Consider the following 25,117-nt stretch of genomic DNA (forward strand, 5'->3'; position numbering starts at 1 on the left):
CTATTATAAATTTTTAAACTTTTAAGAATTTTCAGTATTAAGTTGTCGATAAAGCAGATTAATTAGATACACCAACAATTCTTCAAACCCCTTCCCATATGAACACATTTAATTACTAAACAAAACATTTTTACTCTATGACTCTTTCACAAACGTATAAGACACATCTCGCTCGGCTTAAGCATAAACAATTCGGTCCACACCGCCCACAAGCTGAAAAAGCTTTGCGACCGTGCCACGTGCAGCTTGCACGTCAGCTGTTTGTTGGCCAAAATGCCGGTTGCACACAAATTCGAATGTTCGACTTCGAACCGAGAACGAAGCAAATCCACTCGGGCCATTGCGAAAAGGCGCCAGAAGCCGGTGATAAACCGTTAAGTGAACAACATCTAAGGCGGATGAAACCGGAAACGGAAATCGACAAATAAAGTGAAAGTGGAATAAAATTTACGCAAAACTATTCGAACTTAAAGTGTAAAGTGAATGTAATGATTTATGGATTTATACAGCCATTAAAAAAAAATACAGAGAGTGCAAATAAATCAAATTATAAGACCAATATAATGAATAATTTGATGCATATGGCACGGCAAGTGTTGGTCCTTCTGACAAGCCAAAGCTGCACCATTTGATAAATGATCGGCAATTGTGTGAACTATGTGGGGATAAGGTCTGAGGACGGGAAATTTCACCTCCGCTGTGTAGTTTTTTTTAGTCTTTTTTGTATATTTAGTCCAAGACGAGATTCTTATGGCATTCATAAATTAAGGCTTAGATGTGTGGAGGATCCCTTAAAATTTGATATCTACTATGAGCATATAAAAATATGAATTCAGTTTCTGCATACTTTGCCCTAAAAGAAATTATTTATCATCACAGCAGTAATACAAAGTATTGAGTGCATAATATTGTAAAATTTTAGTGCGCATAAATATTTGTTAAGCTTTTAAGACAGCACACTTCAAGTGAAACAATATTTTTTAAATCTCGTCCCTTCCATTTTCCATTCAAAAAACTTTATATCTTCTTCCATAAGCCAAATGTTCTTGGCTTTTTCTCTCATTGCCATGCAGGGAACGTCTTCTTTTTCGGCGGCTCTTAACTGCCATTTAAGGCTGCTTCCATCTTGGCTTTTGGCGGTTGGCTCTTGGCACATGTCCGTAGACCCAGCTGCTGCCAAGATGTATACAAGTACAGGCAGCTAGAAAATAACAATTAAAATGATTCTAGACCCGAAAGCATTGCACAAGAATGTGTGGAAATTCGCTGGCAACGCGAGAAGAAACCAACATTATGGGGGTCGTAAATCAAACTTCACGCAATTTCTTTGGCTTAAAACTTGTATTTAGCTCCACAAATTTTGTGTCCCAATGGAAGCAGTCCCAGTCGAGACATGGCTTTTATAGTTGCCATTTTTATTGTTAATCCGACCGACGCAGAGGGCTCTTTCATCACAACCTTACAAAATTGAACTAACAAAGTTGAGAGAACAGAAGCAAGAGGCTCCGAAATTTGCATATGCTGGCAGTTATTTTCAGCAGTAAGAAGTACAGCCAGCGATTAATGTGGTTATTTCGAGGAATTTATTTTGCCAAAAACTGCTTCGAAAGTGTGCTTCAACAATGTTATCCTTTAATAACGAACAAAATATAACCAATACACCCAAAATCTAAACAAAACATCATAACAAAGGTACATTTTTGAGAGCTTTTCGGGAAATTCGTTTATTTATTCGCAAGCAGGAATTGAAAACAAAGTGGGACTGTAACCTTGATGCAAAATCACACGGATTGGCAGGCAGATGGAAAATTTTGATTGCCATTCCCAGCGCGGGGTAGCCCCGTTTCAAGGTGGCCACTGCGGAACCCAATGGATCCAAGCTCCACATGCAAATGTGGCTAGGAAGGAGGTGGTGTGTGAGGTGGGCCCGCTGCAAGGTGCACAGGCAATTAGCCATCACACGAGCGATTGAGCGTAGAAGGCAGGCCAAACGAAAATCGAATTAGTACAGAATCGATTTCAAATGGAAATCTATTTGGGATTATGAAAACGCCAGATTTAATGCGTAAGCGCATTTCCATTTACACAACAATCAAATTACCCGTTCCCAATTAGAATTTGCATGGCTTAAAAACTGAACATTTTCCCAGTTTTCATGCAGTTTTACGTGTGACTTGCAGATGAATTAAAAACTTTTTGCCGCTGTTGCCAGTTGTTCGACATTTTTGGCTTTACGCACACACGGGCACGGCACTCAGCCGCAAAAAGTTGAGTACATGTGAGGCTAACCCACACACAGACACCTCACACCTATTAAGCCATGCTCACGTGTTCGCAGCAGTTGCTCTAAAAGCCAAAACCTGTTAACAGTTAACAGCACCAGAATGGTAAAACACTGAAATATAGGCAATGAGAAATGAGACAACTGACCCGATAAATTGGGATTTCCTCTAGCAGCAACAATCAGTTTGGATGTTTGTTTTCGCCCCTCGTATTTGCCACTTTTCCCAACTTAAGACACGAAACTTTTACCCAAGTTGTCAACGTGGATTCTTGCAGAAACAATTAGTCTAATAACCATTCCATTCTGCTGGAATTAATTCCTTAGAGAAGAAGATGAAAAGTTGAAAACGCACCTGGTATCTGCAGAGAAATTATGAAGGCCTACGCAAATTGTTAGACACCTTTGAATAAATTCATATGTATTTTTAAGCTTTCATATCCACATATAAGTTTCTCGGGCTTCTATTCTATAAAGCATGCCGAAATAAACCAATAATTATTTATTAGTTCCCCAGAAACCCCAAACAACTTTATCGGTAATATCTAAAGCAGTTTGCTTTAGCGGGGCTTCAACTTTCGAAAAAGAAAGAGTGAGAAACTTATAAAAAAATAGTAGTTGAAAAAAGTCATGGAGACAAAGTGTAAAACAAATGTTTGCACATAAGGGTTAAGAAGGGAAATTGAAGGGCGAAACAGGAAACCTTGTCAGAGTTTTCAGCACACACGCTTCCTTTGAAAAGGATATGGCTAATGCGCCGTACAGAATCCCAAGACTTCCTAGGCAGATTGTGAGTAAACACGTGAGCCGACATGGCTGTCATTTGCAAAGTGCCTTGCCACATCTGAAAAAATAAAGCTTCCAAAGATGTTACCTAAGGCCATACTTTCCCTCTAAGCCTGCCTCGTGCTCATCAAACTGCGACAGAATAACTAGTTCCTTGTTAGCTTGCACCTTTAGTAATTGCTTCGATTTGATTTCAGGTTTTAAACAGATTTAAACGTTTTAATTATGTGGGTTTTTCATAACTATTCATAGTTCAGTGTTGAGCTAATGTTTGAAAAGGCTAAATAATAAGCTTTAAGGCAAACTACGCAATGGTTGCAAACGAAAACCTCAAAGTTTCCATTTTGTCATAAATCAAGCGTGGGCGATTTTCCATCTGCTTTGAACACAAAACTGGGCCAAAGAAATCCATGGAGGAAATGCTTTGAGGACATTAAATAAATAAAATAAATAAATAAGTATTTTTCTGCTGATGGCGCCTTTTGGATGCAATTTTCGTTGGGAACTTTTTGTGTATTTCCTGCTGGCAATAAACGAAATTTGAAGCCTTAGGCTTACTTATAAGGAAGTCAATCGTGCCGACGATTTATTTAGAAGCTTTTGATATATTGGCAGAAGTTCAACTTTTTGCGATTTAATGAGTTTCGCACATCTTTTCCCCAAAATGGAGCGTAAACAACGCATGTATCCTTTGCAAAACAGGATATCCAATTCAATGTGTCGGCGCAGAAAGCAGCAAAGCATTTTGTTTTTATCCGCATCTGCATGCACTTCTAATGTTTATAAATAAATTTATTTAACTGCTGCCTGGGCCAGATAGTGAACAACGCAGAGCAACGAAAGTTTTATTGTTATGACTGCGACGGCCATTCTCTTTATGGGTTCCGTACTCTATCTAGTGGTTAACCCCAAAAACCACAAGCATCTGAGCACAATTAAAAATTGCCCTCTACTGAATATTTAAGCACGTAAATGCATAATGCACATTAAACAGATTGTTGTGTAATATTACGCGAAATCCCCGCAAAGTCTAACACTTTTTTAATGAAGTGCACAATAATCATGAATAAATCAAAACGGGTGCAAAACCATCAGCGAACGATGCAATTAATTTAGCATGAACTGTGGTTCACGGATAGCGAAGCAGCAAAAAATGGTGGAAAACACTTAAATGCTGTCTGCTAATGTGGCATGGGTAAACACATTTCACATTTCCCCGACACTCTGCAATTTCCCTCTGCATGTGCTCCTTTGACAAATGAAAATTGCACTGAGCTGTAAATAAACAAAAAGAGTTGCGTGTCACGTAGCGAGCATTTTCTGTTTGCCGCTCTGCAATTTGTCGATTGTTGCTGTTCGAGATTACGCATACGCCGCGTTGGTTTAGTTGGGGGTACGGCAATCGAATGAAAAAATACAAAATACCCCAAGTGCAGGGAATCATTTGACGGAAATGATTGAAGCGGAGGCCATAGACTAGGGACCTCGAAAAACGTTTTATTTTATTGATATTTTAAAATAGTGTCCAGGATATGGCAAACTCAGTCGGTCGGCAAAGTTTTCCATTTCTCTAGTCCAAAACTTCCCATTAAGGCAATCCAATATTGCTTTGAAAATTCTATTTTGCTGAAAGTTTAATAAAAGAGCGAAAAACCAACATTAAACCATCGCTTGGCTGCACGGTTCCAAGATAATCGATCAACTCGGCAAGAAAGTAGAGTAAACCACTCTGAATTAGCCAAATGTTCTAGTTTTTTTTTATTTGTTTCGCTGTCGCTAGACAAATATGAAAATTGCCATCCTGGCCATGCAATTAAGTAAAATAACAAGCTTTCGATTTTAGGTCTGCCCGCCCCTCTATGCCGCTTGTTAACCCTATTTAGTGTCCGTTCCGTTCCGATCCGTTTGCTCTTTTGTTTTGTTTACCGGCTGTGCGCTATCATCGATGGCGCTGAGCCACTGGCTCCGTCCTGGTTTGGTGTCCCATTGAAGCTATCTGTCGGTGCTTTATGCACTTGCCATCCCATCCCTTCGGTCCGTCACGTTACACTTTTTTTCAAGGCACGACGCCTCCGGAAGTCGGGACAACGAGTTGGCAGGAGTGGCAGGAAGGCGGGCCGGTGGTCATGCATGAAAAAACGTGGCCACAACTTGACGTTGACCGTAAAAGCCTTTTTGCCGCGATTGTGTTTGCCTAGGTGGGGTCAAGAATTAGTTGAGTTTCCAAGTGGTTTGCCAGCGATAAAAAAAGCACCGTAGAAAAGGTTTCTGTATTATTAGGTTACAAGTTGAAAGGGACTGGAAAATAAAATAGAAGTTTTCCATATTTTATATTTTAGTTCAGTCCATCTTTATAAAAATTCGAAAACTTGAAACAGTAGTAATAAGAAGTTCTGGAAATCCTAATTATACACCATGATTTAATTATCTTTATTCCAAGTTTTCTCGTTTACAGAACCCTTCGCATTTCCCCAAGAAGATTAATGCAAATTATTTTTTAATTGCCTGTTCGGCCGCAGATGTCTTACCAGTTTTCTCGCTTTTCTTGGCTGTCCTCCCACAGTTTTCCTTTTCTGCTTGGAAACCATAGAAAGTGACTTCATCGCCACTTCATTACTTTTGGCGCGCAATGGCCGAACTCAATTAGAATGCCAGTCATGAAGGCAATACTCAGCCATCTTGTTCATCTTAAGGATTTCAAATATCGCGCTCGCTGACTTTATTTGCACAATCGAATTGCTCACGAATTGTTTCAGCTGGCACTTATCACTGCCCAGAGACTTTCAGACTACAAAGCCACAGTCTGAGTCTGGCTTTTGAGTGTCTGCGGTTCGCTGTGAACGGGAAATTTATATGCCACTTAAATGCATTTTTCCACCCAGAGTGCCGTGAAATGCGTTGCTTTTCCGGTTCCATTCTTCACGGCCGCTCGTCTTCCCATTCGCTGGGCGCCTCTTGCTCGCTTTTGCATTGCCTCTATTTACTTGGCTTTGGCGTCAGCTTGCAGTCCCCGGCCAGGAGGAATTATATAAAAACAGCACACACGTACAGCAAGTTTCAAAGTAATAGCACTTAAGGGCATATTAAATAAAAGTGCACTTTTAAATGCCTGTAATAACAACATCATTTTTCCCCAAAGAACTTCGCTTGTGTTGGAACGGCTTAACTAGTTGTTTCCTACCTTTATTATTTGAGTAGTGATAATACTAGGGTCAATCTGCATCTAAGCCATATCCTATTATTTTGTACACCACTGTAGACCCTATGGGGAAATCTTGCAGTGCCCCTGCAAGTATGCAATAAAATTGCGTTCAATGTAATTTATTATTTCGGTGGCCACTTCCTTGAATCCCACCCTTGTTTGGGCATTACTCAACCGTCTGGTTAAACTCAACTTAAATTTGGGAAAACTGGAGAGCTATCCATTTAGCACCTTTCTGTGCTAGCTTTCCATTATTTCATAATGACGCGCAAAAAGAATGAAACGGTTTTGCTGATAACTTTTCGACGGATTTTCACACCATTTCACATGCCAAATTTATAAAAAAAAAAAACTTTCTACCGGAGCTTGACTACTGTCTGTCTGCATATGCTAAGCTGTCGGCTGTCAGTCAGCGGAAAATTGTATTTTCATCTGTGCAGCGAGAATCGTGACTGGGAGACCAGTAACAATAATCAAATGAAATTCACTTCAAAATTTGAAACAATCAAACCATTAAAATAAGTTCTTATCTGAGAAATGGTGTGCCGGAAACTTTACAAGCTCTTGGCACAAACTTCTGGCCAACGGAAAATGCGAAAATCTTTGAGGAATGCTGAGCACTCAACTAATTGTGTTTGCCAGCACTTTGGTGACTGGAAAATGGGATTAAGTCCTGCAAATATTTGCCGAAAAATTTGCAAGTTAAACGAAGTTTATTGACAGCTTCAATTTTCATACCTAATTTTACTTATAACTTATAGTTACTCCAGTAATTTCGCCGCTCAACTCGCTGAAATAACAAATTTGTTCCAGCTGAACTAACGCTTGGGAGCAAATTAAACGCCAAGGTGGCAACTGTCAGATAAAAGCTCCACTATTATCACCCATCCACCCACTTGATGGGGTGTTAAATTGGAAAAAGTTTCATTTTAATGCATACAATTAGAATCGCTGAGTGAAAAGCCATGTTCGCAGCTGAATATCCGGTTAAAGCCAGCGAAAAGTTGCACGTATTTATTTAATTTTGGCATGCTGAACACTTTTTATGGCAGCTGGTGCATATGGCAACGGCATCCTTAAAGAAAACTCCTCCAATAAAAGCATACACATACTATACTATTTATTTGTCGTCCTTAAAATGGGACTCGGTTATGAATTACTTTGTGCTCCGAGCTGCCATGTTGTGGCAACAAAAGTTCCAGCTGCATGCAACCGCTCACAATTTCAGCGAGGAGCGCACTGTAAACCTCATTAACTTGCAACACAATAGACTGCCCCTTCCGCGTCCACATCCTCCACTTTTGGCAAACAGATTGCCATGCATGTATGCAAATTAGGTTGCCCGGCTACAGTTCTAATAATTTTTTACGACACCGAATTAAATTCAAATTGTACTACTTTGCTTTCGGAAAACACACCGGACATGCTGATTGTGTGTTCCTCCAGTGTAGATAGCACCTAAATAAAGTTTTTAGTGTTGAACGGAAAGTGCTTTGTTGGTTGTAGTTTTAATTAAATCCTTACTTGTCTTTGAGCTCTGGCTCTATATTATATATTTGTATATTATTTAAAAGATTACATTTTGTATTTATTTAAAAATTTGCTTAGCATTTTGATAGAAATAAAAATTGTGGGCGACTAACCAAAGTGACATATATGGAATGTTTTATTATACAGTTATTGGATTCTAGCTACTACTGGAATCCTAAACATTCTGTCAATATAATAAATAATTGAGAAGAGGAAGTCATAGTCATAGCCCAAAAATACATACCTATACATATTTCCCAACGAATCTAGTATACCCTTTTACTCTACGAGTAACGGGTATAAAAAACAAATAAGGAACAGTAGCTGAATTCAACAATTTCATCACAAAAGTTAGGCAGATATTTTAATTTTCCCGAGCAACTGCAGCGAAATTAAAAAACTTTTTATGTTTTCAACATTTGATATACCAACGAAATGAATGCATAGCGAATGCATGCTTTAATTATAAATAAACTAATATTTACTAAAAACAAGGCTATCAATATGTCAAACAAGGACCTCATGACCGAAATGAACCCACACTTTAATCAATTATTGAAATGTCGAGCATCACATTTCAAACCAGCTTGGCCAATTCATTTTAGCCTTAAGCTATGCTTTTGTTATTTTGGCCGACAGTCGCGGGTGGCCACATACACAAATTCAGGTATTCAAAGACTTTCCGTATTGGCCCGATTTTCTAGAAGAGAAAACCAACAAATATTAAACGTTGAAATCTAAAACAAACTCTGCTAATAGAAATATGAGACGAGCTTATGGAATAAAAAGTAACTGAGCTGTTTTCAACTAATCTTTCAAGTACTCAAGTAATTAAAAATTATCAGCATTTTTGCACTGCTTTTCCTACATATTAAATAATATTAACCCATTTCATCAGTGTTGTCTGCACACCATCCCCTTGATTGTAAATACTTTCGTTAAATTCGTGTTACTCACAAATTGGTGGAGCCAAACATGCAGAGCATCCCTGATTGTTGGATGCCAATTAGCAAATTAAAACGGAATCAGCCGCATATTGCACATAAATTATATAATTGCGTTTTGTTTTCTAGGAAATTTCACCAATCAAAAACAGCCACGAAATGCAAATGCAGGCAATCATTAAAACGGCTTAACATACTTTTTCTCTGCTCGCCTTGCATACCGCATGTAATTTGCACCGAAAAAGAATTTTGCAAGGTCAAACACATTTGTTTCGATGCATTTTTGTTGAACTTTTAATGCAAACTAAATTTTAAAACATTCGAGAGCAGTTGCACGATAGGTTTCAATTTCGGAATTACCACTTGGTATGCGACAAAAATATGTGCAATTTATTGCACAAAAATCCCATTTTAATCTTGAAAATGTCTTTCCGTTTTCCCCAGAAATATTATAGCTCTTAGGCTTAACCACTAGAAAATATAACATTTTCGTATCCTCTTTCAATTTGTCCGACTAATTAATTGCCTGTGGCAGGCTGAAACGAGAAAACTTCTATTTTGCCGTAACCTAGATGACTTTTTCAATAATTTCATGCTCCTCCGGGCACTGCGGTACTGTTGAAATCATTAAAGTGGCCGAACTATAAATTGCCAGCACCCTTCAGTGGGAGGATGGCCACATCCGAAAGGAGTAGGTGACTATGTGGTTAGTGTCATGGCCGAACTGCCTGTCAGCCAGCCGCAGTGCATCATTAACAGCGCTGAGCTGGGTAATAATGCCGACAACAGATGTGGCCATCGCTCACCCCTCCCATCTGAGACCAGAATCAAGTTTGGCCAAAACTAACGAAGTGTGAACTCACTACAGTGAAATTGAGTTTTCTCTTACGAAGTTCGCACAGTTCATTTCATCTTGCAGGGTATCGGCTAAATACGACATGGTTACGTTTTGTACTTATTTTATTGCAACGGTTTAGAACAAACTGTTCTTTAAAGTCCTAGTATGAAGCAAATATTTGTATTTAATTTTAGCTATTTAAAGTTGTTGTATTACCGCGAGAGCTATTACGAAAGTAGATCCTCTCCCAGCCCAGCAGAGTATTGAAAAGTCATATTTTTGAGCCATTTTGGGGATTCTGGCTATAGTTTGCAATGCTGATATGCGGTTGGCGCAGTGGCAACTGCCACCAACCACAGAGACAAGCTGATAGGACTGGCACACACAAGGCTAAGCCGGAAAATAGTCACACCCACTAGTGAAAGCGGAAAACCCAAAGGGATCAACTGACAGAGAGAAGAGAATGATAGAGAATTCACTTTTGTGCCGGATGACTGCGCCTAAGGATGCGCTGAATTTTTCCTTCGAATTTACCCAGCTCCTGCAGAGCCAAAGTTTGGATACCACGCACCCTCCACTGCACTGGGCTAGTGCCCGGAAAAGTTGTTGTAAAGTTTGCGTAAAGGACGCCGCAACCTTTAGCCCGAGCATGCAAATAGAATTAATTATAAATGTCTTCCATTGTTTCGCTTTCCATCCAATAAGGTCCTAGCTCGTTAAGTGCTCAAAGGCTCAAGTATGCCGTAATTACGTGGCCCAGTAACCGAATGTTTAGGGAACTAGTCAAACTCTAATAATACTAATTGAACAAAGGAAGCCAGAAGATCCCACCTGGGAGCTGGCACATATAAGTGCCCGCCTGGGCTCGATTTAATTGCTTAGACAATTAAATCCGTAAAACATAGTCACATCAGCTGGCTGTCTCGTCTGTCATATGCAGGATTTCACACACCCGCCGGAAACCGTAGAACAATTGCTCTAAACACAGCAACACCCACCCACTTGGACTGCAATAAAATGTGTGTTAGACATCGACTCGTAAAAGAGTTGACTGTGAGATTTCCAAGTCCTGCTGCCTCTGCTGTGGAATGCCTTTGATTGCACTTAATGAAAAGTGTGGGGAATACGCATACGGGGGTCGACTGGAGACAAGGACTGCAGAACCGATGATTTTACATTAGAAAAGCCAGTTTTTTTAAATACTACAATATTTCGAATCGAATGTCGTGACGCCCATATATTCTTAAATCAAGTAACTATGACAGAACCGCCTGCACTTATGACACTTTCAAAAGTGACAGCGCCAGTGGGCCTTATGACACAAAAATGTGTGGCATAACGCCCGTGCGCGTTATAAAACTTGTCGTTAAGACGTTTACCCTGCTATTCGCGTATTAAAAAAGTTTCTGTAGGTTTTAACGCAAATTCCCAAAGATATAAATATAACAATGTTAATCAACATCGTTTTCTCTAAAAGAGAACTCCATTTACTACTGTTTTTATTGCATACCTTCGAGGGCTACAAATTTTCAGGATTATTTTGCAATGTGAGGGTATGGCATATTCAGCCAGCAGGGCTCTTACTTGGTATTGTTATAGACATTCCAGGACTTGTTTGTTGTTTTCATTTGCAGTCATGGCTCGAAGCGTTCCGCACACGCACACAAAGGCATCCAGACACAATGACACGCGGACGCACACTCACATGCGCATTTAAGCAGAGCTACAGGCATGCCGCATATTGAATGGTGGCAACGCGGCGTATACGCAATGCAATAAGCAGGAAGAGGAATACAGCGCGGCATTAAGTCGCTTTACTTATTAATTTCAATGAGAATAATGCTTAAAGAATCGATTCAATTTCCCTTCAATGTTTACATTCTGCCAGGCAGAAGTGCAATAGTGTCCTTAAGCCATCCATTGTGCTCTTTTTCCGGTCGTGTCCTTGTCCAGAGCAATCAACATTGGCATTCTTCGGCTTGCCCTCTGTTCACGGCATTCACGCTGGACTCTAGCCTTTTTTTACCATCCATTCTTTGTCGTCGGCAGCCATTTCCATTTGCCGGAAGGAAGAGAGACACTCGACGGCAGTGGACAGAAGCATGCTTAACATTTTTACCATGCAACTTCATTTGACTCATTTGCGCTTTATTGACAATTTATATGGATTGCCGAGCAGTCTGCAGTCCGCAGCGTCAGTGAAATGTTAATGTAAAAGCCTCGTCGAATATAAAAATGGGCGCCGAGTGGCGGGCAAAAATGAATAGGAATATAATTTAATTTCCATTTTCAAAAGGAGCAACTGCATTGCATTGTGAGTAAAAGCCGTAGCGGGCTTAAGTCGCCTACTCATCCATCAATGGCATCGATCGGGAATCAGAATACATGATTTCCTTTTGATAGTCGTTAGCTGCTTATCTTTCCGAGCAGCCAACAAACCATCCGATTGACAGCCTAAAGAGGAAATTGCAGTAGCGACCGGCATTGAAATTGATGCGTGGCCGGAAGAATCTAATTTATGTCCTTTCAACTGACAGGATGAGTGCCACCATTGGTTATGCACAAAGCAATCCTTTTTACGAGCTTCAGCTCGTGTAGCAGCTGGTTTAACCCAAAAATTGCTGCCCCTACTAACTCGAATGTATGGCAAACAATTATGGAAAAGTAAACCCTAGCTCGCACACAAAAAATGCACACTGCTATAGATAAAATGATGGGGCAACAAGTGCAGTTCATTCGCACCCATCTCTTCCGAAAATTCTGTCTCATCCCGGTGATTTATTAAGTTTAAGTGCCAGAAACTGAAGGAGGTGAAGGAGGTGGAAGAGCAGAGATAAAACTGAAATATGAAAGCTGCCGACCGGAGTAACCCGGTGGCCAACACTTCATGCGTACCACGCTGCGTATGCGTATTATCCATCTATCCATCCCATGTATGCCTGTGTAATCTAAGCCAAAACAGAACAGACGACGGGGACCAAGGACACCAGGAGCACAGACGAGTGTGCCTGCCTGGTCCGTAGTTGAAATTCAAATTGGATTTGCGAATGTAATGGACAACGGGCAGGAATATATGTATGCAGTCCGGCGAGAGTTCTGAGTTCTGAGCGAAGAGCGAAGAGCCAACAGCTTTTAGGTTGAACACATGCCTGCTCCCAAGACTCGTTCTTGATGATGATTTATTATTCATCTGCGATCGAAAACAGCCATGAATTGATTTTGGAAAGTAATACAGTGGCCAAGAGAAGAAGCTCATGGGGAAATATGGTGTTACTCTATTGTTGAAAAATACAAGTCACAGGCAAAATTAGCTACTTTTATATGGTATCTACATATTTCATGGAACGGCTACGAGCTGCTGTCATTTTAAAGATGGATAAATATTTATGATGCAACAGCTTTTTACTGTGCTCTGGAGTACATTTGAGAAGCATTTCACAAATGTAATGTTTGCCTAAGTAATTGTTCATTAGGATATATTTATAATATATAATGTATATATATTATATATGCCAATAAAATTCGGGAGTATATTTTGAAATACTAATCCATATTTTTTTTGATAAAGATACATTTATACTTTTGCCGCTTAAACCATTGGCTTTAATTCGAAGTCGGATACAATTATTTTATTTTAATATAGCTGCAGCAGATCAGGTACGCAGCAGCCGACGTCGCTGCCGCGGTCGCAGTTCTGCCGCAGTCACCGCCACCGCCGACGGCTGCGTCCGACTTCAGCGGCGGAATCGCCGACGAGCGCCTGCGAATCCGATTTGGATTCGGATGCGGGCGTTCAGTTCGGTTTGGCGAGTCGAGCGTGTGCGAAGCGCTCAGAAAACTGCGCACGGAACGCACCGAAAGTTCGACGGGAGAATCTGTGGCAAGCGGCGGGTTTTCAAAATTCGCAGATACTCAGTGTTTTGAGTGCTCCACAACCTTTGCTGTTCTCGGGTGCATAATTATTTTACACTGTATGCTCAATGGTTTGGCTTTTCGATAGCAGCTGTAGAAATAACAACAACGCGATAAGATAAAAAGCGCATAATTAAAAGTAAATAACGAAGGCACAATTGGATCTTGGGAAATGTGCAGCCGCAGAAAGCAAGATATAAATAATCATTTCAAAAAAAGTGAAATTGAAATCGAAAATAGTGGGCAGTCCGCCGGTCGGCGACTAAGTGATTTGAAGTGCTCGCACCATGTTCACAATTAACACATGGGTCGCATCGATATTAATGTTAATCACTAAGCAGAAATGCTCACAAGCACCTTCGGAATTGACCATAATCTATTCATTCTGCTTCTAGTTGGGTTTGTTTTGCCAATATTTATGGAATTCGCATTCATTTGTTTGTCATTGTGGATTTGTTTACAATTTCAGTTTACTGTGCCAACAAATAATGTTGATTAATGGAACAAGCTTGCCACTAACAAGCCATACACCAAGTTCTAATTTAATTGTCCATGGCAAAATGCACTATTCTTTGAATGAATTGAGTTATAGCATTTAATTGGTCTTACATTTGAACGGCTACTATAAACGAATTCAAATTGTGGCCATTTAAATTCCACCTGATTTGTTTGACACCTTCTTAATGTTTGCAATTGTCGACTGTGCAAACAAAATACTTTGCCTAATAAACTCCAGTCGCAGTTGCCAAACGTGTTTGCTACTGCAAAACAGAATTTGTTGGGTGTTTCGACCTGCATGTTTTATTTGGTTTATGTATTTTTCGGGTCGTTTTTCGATTCCGATTCGTTTAATTGCTATCACCAGCTAAAATATATAGGACGAACAGAATCCGGAATATTGCATTTAAAAAGAACCACGCAAAGTGCAAAAATGGTTTAAGCTGCCGATGCGAGTGAACATATCCCAAGGGGATGGACCCCTTTGGGGCAGGGGAGCCATCCCCCGGATAACTCGGCGGTGCTGACAGACGTGTTGAACTTGAAATACAATTTGCAAAATATTTTGCCGCTGATGTTGCTATTCGCAAATGGTTTGCTACACAAATTGTGGGGAGTTACGACGGTTTATTCTACTTATAAATGAGAATAGCTTTTGCTTAAACGCTTTTAGGGTGCTCACAAATTTCGGGCAGAAAGAATACTTGTATAATAAATAATAATAATAATAATATAAAAAATTAATAACGGTCATTATTAAAATTTGAGGTGTGTATTAATAAATAATACAGTTAAACAAATTCACACAACCCACTTGACAGTCGCGGGATCTGCAGAGTATATTTCTATTAAAAAGAGCATCTCAACTGAAACAGTTAAAAGCCCGGTTTCCACTATATGCTTTTCGATATCTAACTCGAAAATTCAGCATAGCTCACATTTTGTTTTCATTTACACCGTTTTGTTTTGGTTTTTTCGTTTCGTGCATTTTCACAGCATGAAGAGGGCGATGTGCAAATAAACGTTCTAAGCAAATATTTGCATAGAGTTTCCTGTAAGTGGAATACTTCCACCTGGCACATTGCTCATTCACAATGAGCAATTAAAACGCCTACGAAAAGTGCACTTAATTCATTCTCACCCAGTCACTTTACTGCGACACTCAGTCACCTGTCTCAGGTGTGTGAGGTGAATCAAAACATGTAAATGGCTAATTCGGTTGATTGATAATCACAGAGCGGTGATGTGAGTACAGTAATCGCTGGAATGGATATAACTCTCGAGGAATTATTTGTAATTAACCAGCGATCTACACTTATTAGAACAGTATCTTCTAATTATTAATTAATCTTATGTGCTTTTGCCAGATTCCTGAGAACAATTCCACAGCAATTACGCCGTCGATTACCTAACTTTGGATATTACGCGACGTTCAATTGTGTTTTCATTTTCTTCAAGTAGAGCTAAAAATAAAAAATACTAGCAAAATATGCAGCTCATATTTCTCGCACCAAAAAACAAACCAAAACAAGCAAATCGCTTGGCCAGCGCAAAATCCACCGAGAAACCAAAACAAAAATATTAGTCAACAAATAAAGAGAGTAGTAATGACCGCGAAGAAGGCTATTAAGCTGAGATACAAATCGACTAATTAATACCCTAGCAACCTATTTGTGTTAATTTGTGTTAATTAATATAAGTCAACAACAAACTGGTTTTATTTGATCAAATCTTATGAATGAATATTTGAATATAGCCATATGAATACGAGAAATAATCCATAAATAACTTTCCGAACTAATTTTTTAATTACCCAAATGTCCGATTTAACGACAGTAAACGATTCCAAATTGTCAGCTTTTTAACATGGAAAGCAAAGCAGTGTCGAAGTATTTGCATAGTTTCAGCTCCAACAAGTAATTAAGCAACATGACCAAGGCGATGACAGCAAAAATGCCAAGGGACAAAGGGGAATACGGCACTAAACGTGGGGTTTACGCTCCAAAAATAGCCACAACAAAACGACAGGTGACGTTTGACTGGCTGCCCAGTTGACCAGTTAAACAACCTATTAATAAAGCGTGAACTTCATTAGTCAGAGGCGAGAGATACAAATGAGTGAATTAGCATAAGCCGGGAACAGCTGGGTAGAAGACTGATACCCATCGCGACTTGCGGGCAATGAAATGGGCGAATTGCAGATTAAAACCTCATAAATCATTCGACTCAATCAGGGACCTAGGGAGTCTAACGGTATTGAAAGACTGTTCTACACCGAAAAAATTAATATTTTACAGACAAATATTATGATAATGTATTTATTCTTAACCCTCTAAAGTCATATATTAAAGACATATTCATAAGACTTAATGTGGTCATTTATGTTGGTACTTACATACTTTTCCTTTAATTTTTTTTCGTGTATCGATTGCTACCAAAATGAAGTATGGTATTAGCGACGGGGCCACCCGAAGACAGCTGGAGATCGTGGGGTTCGCTTGGGTAATCCGCGGCACGTGTACTCTCTTAAGACCCTAAAAAAAAAACAAAAACGTACAAAATTTAAATCCAAAACAAAAATGATAAAATATAAGGAAAAACAAAGGCTTATTTGTACAATAAAAAAGCAAACATTCGGAACAAAAAAAAATCTCCGTCTGCAAATGCCCCTTTCTCCACTCCGAAATTGTTGGGGAGAGCAGCAGCTCAAGTCTGTAGTTGACCCATATTTATTGTAAGTTTTGGTATTTGACGAATTGCTTGCTGGCTGTCCAATGCGACAACCTTGAGAAATAGATTAACATATGTCTGCCGGGTCTCAATCACGGCTTATATGTGTTGAAAATGTTCGAAAACAAATTTTTAGAATGCGACATATAAAAAAAAAGATGGAAGAACTGTCGAAAGCCATAAATCATCAAATTTGATTCCAAAATAGCGACATTCATAGAGAACATTTTTGGTAACGCCAAAGGGCATCATTACGGAGTTTTAATTATACCCGTTACTCATAGAGTGACAGGGTATACTAGACTCGATGAAGAGTATGTAACTAGTAGAAGAAATGTTTTAATTGTTTTGGATTTCATTTATTTACATAAAAAGAATTTTGAAAATTCTTTCTGTCACACAAACGGGTATCTGATAGTCGAGAAACTCGACCATAGCGTGCTCTCTTGTTTTTTATAGATTTCCTACGGGCGAATGGCATTGTGACTACTCTTTATATTTCGCATCGTATTTATTGCCATTGTTTGTTTGTCTTAGATGATCTTTTGCCACATTTGAATGCCTTGAAGGGCTCTTTTTGTCTGGCTCTATTTTTAGATATGAAAATATATCTTCGGCTAAAGGGGCTTTGAAAAGAAGTTTAATGAACGGATAGACGTGGTGATAATGGGCAAATGGAAAAATTGGTCAAGAGTTAACCGAGCTTGCGCTGTGACCAGGAACTGTCCCCAATAAAGATATTGGTGTATTATATGTCGAATCATTCTTCTGATTCTGCAACAAAGCAATTCTCCACGTTCTTTACTTACTTTTCTAATTGCCGTTAAATTTGCAACGAATTCTAAGTCTAGGCAAACTCATATGCTTCCCGATTTTGTAATATCCAACCGAAAAAATGAGACACTCGAATACGTGTCAGCAACAACACAATGTTACCCCGCACAGGTGAAGGTCAAGAGAATTTTAAATACGGTATTTCGGTTTATTTTTAACCCTTTTGTTTTTAAATGCGTTGTCAGCTTGAAGTGGGTTTAAAAAAAAATATATATATTTTGTTTACGACTCTCAATCAATTATTTCGTGTATTCTGTACACACAAAGTTCAGGCGAAAAAAGACGTCGGGCGGGTTTGTTTTACTCGAAAACGTATTTTTCTGCATCATAATTAGCCAATTTTGTTGTTGCTTGAAGAGAAACTCCAATTGCTTTACTTGGGGGAAAATAATTTATGGGTCTGAACAGCAAGTGAATCACTTTGACTTTCTAGGCGTCTAAAATGGATGCATGTACAATGTTCGGCGACTTCATTCAGTTCAAAGTTCTTCTTCTAAAAATAACCAAATGGTATTCACTCTTTTGTAAAACCCTTTTACAATCGGCAAACTTATGAATGGGTGAGAACGAGCCTAACTTATTCAACGGCTGCCTTGCTGGCTGAAAATATATGATGGCTAGCATTTAAATTGGTCAAATCTCGTAGGCGATAGTGATATAAAAATACTTATTTCAAATAGAAAGTGTGTCTCAGCTACGGTTTGCTTGTCAATGCCCTTCGTTTTGGTTTTTGTGGCTCCACAAACAATTTGCATGCCCACACAAGTGTTTTTACAGGAAAAATTGCAATGTGGCGTGGCCAGTTGTTCAGGGGTTGCATTTAAAAATACGAATAGTAAATATTGTTTTGAAGTTTGGGCTTCCCATTCAATTGCCATCTGCGGCTGTGCATATATGTGCTCAAGCGTAAAGCATCTTTGAATGCTTCAATAAATTGGAGAGACAATCACAAAATAAATGCCAACTAAATTTCCTGCTGTAAAAGTTAATTAATATCGATTGCCCAAAATAAGAAGGGCGAAAACACGTACGACAAACCAGTTTGCTAATGAAAAGTCCCGAGATGGCTAATTAAATTTGAACAATCGTCGGTGATTAATAAAAACTGAGCCAAACAAAACAGTGCAATTAATAAACAAAAATTTCAATTTGCCGCAGGTTTCGCTGCAAAATGAATTAAAGGAGAGCCGCGTGTTGAAAGTGTTGTAAAGACATTCGCATAAATAATGCCATCAAAATCAGTGACAAAGAGCAACGCTTGACAAACACGAACGAGATAAAAAAAAATCAAAGAATATTGAAGTGCGCGGGAGGACATCCTCTCCGTCCGAAATGCCACAAGTTGGCCAAGGACTGAGCCTGCTCCTGATCCTGTGCCTGCTGCAGGTTCTCCTCTTTCCGAGCGCAGCCTGGTTCTACGATGCCGAGTCCGTGGGCGGAGTGGCCAGCATTGGAGCCGGGTCCGATGAGCACAGCTTCAAGACGCCGGAGACCAAGAACTCGCACAAGTCGCAGAGCACGGAACTGGTCCAGCACTTTCCCAGCCTTCCGATGCCCGATCACCGGCGCCTGGGTGCCCGGAGGCAGTTGGTCTTCGTCGCACTGCTGCCTTCGGTGGAGTCGGACAACAAGAACGACTGCATCATGCCCAAGGTGCTGCCCGTGCTTGAGCTGGGCATCCGACATGTCCAGCGGATGGGCTTCGTGGGCGGCAGCCACTTCGACATCCAGCTGATATCGCGAGACACTTTCTGCTCCTCAAAGTACGGCCCCATTGGCTTCTTCGAGATCTACACCCAGTGGCCGGAGGTGAATGCCGTCTTTGGGCTGCCCTGCGAGTACGTATTGGCTCCCATCTCGCGGTACGCAGATGTCTGGCAAGTGCCCGTCCTCACCACCGGCGGCAATGCCAAGGAGTTCAACAAGAAATCCGAGAGCTACTCCACTCTAACCCGCTTGAAAGGAGCTCAGGTGAACAATCTGGGCAACGTGGTGCGGGCAATTCTCAACAGCTTCAATTGGACACGGACCGCACTGATATACCAGAACGAGAACGCCAAGGTCAAGGGCAACTCGGTGTGCTTCCTCTGCCTGGCCGCCATCCACGACACCATCGAGGAGCACTCCGTCTACCAGCTGGGATTCGACACCACCACCTGGACAAAGGCGGACATTACGCGGATGCTGAAGAATGTGGCCATGCAGTCAAGAAGTAAGTGGTGGATGGTGAGAACTGCCTATTAATATGTTTTATAATCTCAACTAACAAAAAACAACAAGCACTTACACATAAGTAACAAGATAGTTCCCCGACTATCAGATACTCGTTACTCTGCTGGTGGAAGTGCAAACGAGAATTTTTAACATTTTCTGGAAGAAATTGGGTGCCGCAGGGTGAAAATATAGTAAAATGAAAAAAAACTTAAAAATTTTTTAAAAGTGTGGGCGTGATAAAAAGTTTTTTGCAAATTTATTGAAATTTACATGATATATTCAAAAACGAAACGAAATTATTAAAGGCGAAAACAGACTCGCGCTGCGTATATGTTTTTGGAAGCTGTATGCTTAATCCCAACATTCTAGCTTTTGTAGTTCCTGAGATCCTGATCAATAATAAATATACTTTACCCTAGTATACCCTTTTTTTTCTACGAGTAACGGGTATATTACAATAAAATCAAATTAAAAAAATTGTTCTAAATTTGAATGCAGATTTTTAGAGAATTGTTTAGAGCTATTCCACTTCAAAATCCGATTAAGATAAGTTGAGTTATGGAGCTTAGAACTTCTATTTATTTTTCATTTATGTTAACCGATTTTACTATACAAGAATTCCCAGCAAAGTACATTGTTAATTGATTTTATCGAACCATATAGTATATAAGAAAAGAACTTTACCCTAGTAATAATAGATATTTTTAATTTTAGATACGATTATTAAGAATGCGATAGAAACCTTGTCAGATTCGCTCGCCATCGGATGCAATTGCTCTTGCCAATACATTCTAGCATGCATACCCTGAACTCTGTAACCGCATTGCGTGCAACATTGAAAGTGAAATCGATCTAATTATATTTGGCATAGGTGACAAAGATAGGTTCAAGAAACCAAAGAGAGAGAAAATGTGCAGTTCATTTGCTCACAGCTAGTGAATTAAGTTCGATTTTATTTATAGATAGTTCGTGTACTTCGTACACTTCGTCGGCGGGCAGATATTGGCAAAGTGAGATGTGAAATTTGATGGATTGAATGTTGTCAGAGAATCAATGCTGTTAATTAACTCGTCTCATTGGTAAATGATGCTGATATGAAGCCGTCAACTATCTCGCACAGTTTTCAGACACCAATTATATCGCATATCAAGCATACGCAGCGTGTGTCCATACGATCGAATCCTATTGTTTAATTACAGCTCATTTAATTTCATTTATTGACAATTAACACCGTACACAATTACAATCGTTATGCATATTTTGTGCGGTAGTCGCGGCCAAACGATTCACAATTCTATGCTAATTGAATTTTAATGGAAAAGCGATGCGAACCGAAAGAAAGATGTGGCAAGTAATAGTAATCGACTAGGGAATTCCATCGGTAACGTGACTAATCAAATGACATTTTAATGATAATGGGATATAAAAATCCTGTTTTTGTTCAAATTTAAATACAAGTTTGCTGGCAAATGAAGCTGGCCAAATAATTTCATAGATTCGAAACCGCTTAATTCCAATAAATTACGGCTAATTAAATGGCATTTTAAACAACACATAATGATAGCTTTGATGTGCCCCGAATTTCAATTGGTAAATATAGAATAATATTTTCAAGATGCCAACAAGGAAAGAATACATTTTTTTGGCACATAATCTAACAATAGAACTAAGTTCAAGGGCAGAGTACCGATATATTCTTTTCACTCGTTTTTTAAGAAATCTACGTGCTTGGTGTTCTTAATAAACGAATGATTTATTATCCGTTTGATTCCGAATAATTGAATTTACAGCTCAGGAAATTCACTTACAGTATTTTCATTCTTTATTCAAGCTTTTGATTTTATTAAATTATTGAATCCAAAATTTGATATCTTCCCGAAGTCATTGTTTTCGCATATTGCCTTTTTATTGCTTTGACAAATTCATATTGCTTTGCCAAGTGATTTATTATTAAATTAAGCACACTGTTCGGGTTAAGAAAAGTTCCGATATTGCAATTATGATGAGTTTTCGGAATTAAACCACATCGAAACCAAACATAAATTGCTTCATCTTAAAATGAGTCAAGTGACAGCTCGGAAGTCAGCAAAAGTGCAATGCAATATTTAAGAGCAGGAGAAAGAAAGAAAAAATAAAAATTGTATAATTAAATCAAGTCAATTGCACATTTTTGCTCTGAACTTGAAATTGTCTGGCCCATTTGTCTTCTATTCATTTTCTGAGTAATTAAATTTCAGCGGGAAAAGCAAAATATGACGTAGGCATTCGTAGAGGGAAGATACAAAATTGCAGTTGATTGTCTTATGTGCACACATAGGCTGATATCAAGGTATCCATAAAAACAAAGGTTTCACAATTAATGCAGCATTTGCTTGCAACATATTTGACAAGCAAATACCCAAGCTTATTTGCATATCATGCTTGCTGCACAACATGTCGTATGCGCAATTACATTTACCAGCTTATGCGGGCTTATGGAATGCAACATGAACGTTTATTTATAAGTTTCAATGACATGCAATTTGCAATTGATAAAATTAACATGAAATTTGTGGGGAAATCAAATTCTAGATTAACATTTGAGTAGGTAACGTATGTGCCCGATTCTTGATTTTATAAATTATCTTTTGTAAGCAATATTAACTTATAGGCTCATATATATATGTTTAGAATGTTTAGATGTTTTGAATAGCCCCTTCTATTCTGATCCGCAGCATATCGAAAACTTCTTCGAGTACTGTCAAACACATATCAACTCGAAACTGAAGCACCATTAAGATCTTTTGGGTTTTAATTTAAGAAACAATGTGTTTTTGTGTGCTTCCCTCTCGGAATTACGTTTTGCACTGGCTGACGTCAAGGAAACTGACAAGTTTACAAGTCTCATTTCAGGCGCGAGAAGCTCGACAACTTTTTAATAAATTAATACATTTTTAATAACAAGAGCTGAGTTGTCTCGACTGCTGGCTTCCAAAAAGAAGACTCCCATACATATACAACGTGTACCATCTCATTTTGACCGTCTCGTTTTTTCGTCTATTTTATTTTTCAGTTGTCATAATGTGCGCCGATCCGCAGTCGATACGTCAAATTATGCTGACAGCCGAGGAGTTGAACATGATCGATAGCGGCGAATATGTTTTCATCAATATTGAATTATTTTCGCGGTGAGTATCGCAGCACTAAGTAAATACATGAGTAACTTAACAACATACACACACACACTATCGCGGACAAAAGGTGATCATTTATGGCAATAGCCGAACAATTTGCTGCCTTTCACTTCGATCATATAAAAATGGGGAAAAAATCCACGCGCACTCTCGAAAAATATTCTTTACAAACTGCGCATGAGCAGCATTAGTCAAGGTTGTTAATGTTATGAAATGTACCAAGCGCGCTTTATAAATAGCTTCTGCATTTACCTCACAAGAGCCTAACTATTTATAAATTGAGGAAATTCCATATTTCGGCACATGACTAGATCGATTAAAGCCAGTCAACCTCCGTACCCAAACAATGGACGACAGCCAAAGTGCCCGCCTCGCACTTAGACTGAAACTCAGACTCAAACTCAGATTCAGATTCAGACTCAGATTCCGATTCAGATACAGACTTCGACTCCGAGTCGTATTTATTATGATTATCCACAATCATTAGTGCTGAGTAATGCCACAGCTTCTTTGTTCGACCCTCGAGCTGTGAGCTCTTTGTTCGGCCATCCGAATGTGGAGTTCCATCCCAGGAAAAGTTCGGAATAGATGGGTTCAATTCTCAATTACCTAAGCCCTATTGCCTTATTGCACTCGACTTGGATTTGCATGTGCATTAAATGCATTCTAATCGCCCGACCTTCATGACACTCGCAATCAATGGAAAAATGCTGCGTATATATACTAATCTATATACTAGTGCGACGAGGCGTGTGTGAATGCCGGTATATATGGATTAGCTAGCCAATTTCCTGCTCGCAAAAGCTCAAAGCAAACAGACAGAAAGATAATTAACTTATTAATAGAATCCCTTTTCATTTGTAACGGTGATTTATCATTGTAAGCCACTTGATGATTAAAAACCTATGAATTTTGAAAATATTCCCACTGTTACTTATAGTACTACTTGCATATCATCGACGAACACTTATAAACCATATATTATAAGTTTAGGATCCATAGTACTGCGTGTATTGTGTCAGTCATTCTTTCCATTCACAAATCGGTCAATAAATTGTGGATTTCTTGGAGCACTACGGCATAGTAGTTCCCAACTATATTCATAATCAATATTCTTAAATGTCACTAGCCGCTAACATTGAAGCGAATGGAACACATGCGAAACTCAGATGATAACAGGGTAAATGGATTTGGGGAGGGGCTAATGGATCCCATATGCATTTACTTAGAATCGGACTGAAAAAAACCAGCAAGTGCGAGTGTGTGGTGCATCCGAACACTTTACAATTCTATTTATAAACAATTTATGACGCATATCAATAGCTGGTAATAAACCTAAGCCGTAGGCGGCACAAAGGCATCGATAAGACAAAACAAAAATAAAAAACCTCACATGGATTCGAAATTTTGGAAAAACAGTATAACAATATATTCAAGATTTAAATCTACTTGTTTTTCTTATGCAAATACTTATCATAACTTGGCTTGAAAGATAACAATAATTTAAAGTTTTTGATATCCGTTGTTCACCCTCCCGAGCGACAACTGTACACAGATTTAATATATCTTTATTTCCACCTTGCAGGGTCCAGTATCTGACGTCGCAGCCGTGGTACGATAAGAACGATACGGATTTAAATAATGAGCGGGCCCAGAAGGCCTACACAGCCATGCTGACCGTAACCCCCAAGCAGCCGAATGATAACGAGTACACCCGGGTCTCCAATGAGGTGAGTGTAAAATTGGGAAAAGCAGGAGGAAAAGCGGTGAAGCACTGAGGGTGGCGGCCTGCATGCATTTGCATGGAAATGGATGTGGAAGCCAATTTGAAAATTTTTGCAGATTTCTTGTGTGTGTTTTTCCAAATTTTTTGGGCCATCCTCATGCATACTCAATTCCAGCACACGCCCCTCTCAACCGCAACTTTTTTTGCTGGGCAACATGCAACGGGGCGAGGGGCTTGGGATTGTAAACATATTTCTGTTGGTGCACGGCAAATGTGCAACAAACAAAGCCGAAATCACCTAAGAGCATTTACTGGCCAACTCCAAGCCCGAGGAGCCCTCAAAAAGCCGGGGCAGCCACCTGAAAACCGAATGAATTTGCTCTTACAGCTGCTGATAAGCAGCCTGGCCAACTGCGGGAGTGGCCACCTCTAGAGAGGCTTCATTGGAA

General features: G+C 39.4%; 1 protein-coding gene across 3 annotated transcripts in view; it reads left to right on the top strand.

Annotated features, from left to right (window-relative positions):
* The first annotated feature begins 453 nt into the window (after positions 1 to 453).
* The window catches only part of LOC6552973 (atrial natriuretic peptide receptor 1), a 31,226-nt gene continuing 6,562 nt past the window's right edge, over positions 454 to 25,117 (top strand). Inside the window, exons 1-4 of one of the 3 annotated variants that reach the window (XM_026984049.1) lie at positions 454 to 474; positions 18,714 to 19,767; positions 22,822 to 22,936; positions 24,528 to 24,672. In XM_026984049.1, coding sequence (XP_026839850.1) covers positions 18,888 to 19,767; positions 22,822 to 22,936; positions 24,528 to 24,672 — 1,140 coding nt within the window. In that variant the 5' untranslated portion in view covers positions 454 to 474; positions 18,714 to 18,887. Of the gene's footprint in view, positions 486 to 13,481; positions 13,553 to 18,713; positions 19,768 to 22,821; positions 22,937 to 24,527; positions 24,673 to 25,117 lie in introns of those variants that run through there. The other 2 variants (XM_026984051.1, XM_026984050.1) reach the window with 2 other exon arrangements.

The sequence above is a fragment of the Drosophila erecta genome, unplaced genomic scaffold, assembly GCF_003286155.1.
Source record: "Drosophila erecta strain 14021-0224.00,06,07 unplaced genomic scaffold, DereRS2 tig00000000-arrow-pilon, whole genome shotgun sequence".
NCBI lineage: Eukaryota > Metazoa > Arthropoda > Insecta > Diptera > Drosophilidae > Drosophila > Drosophila erecta.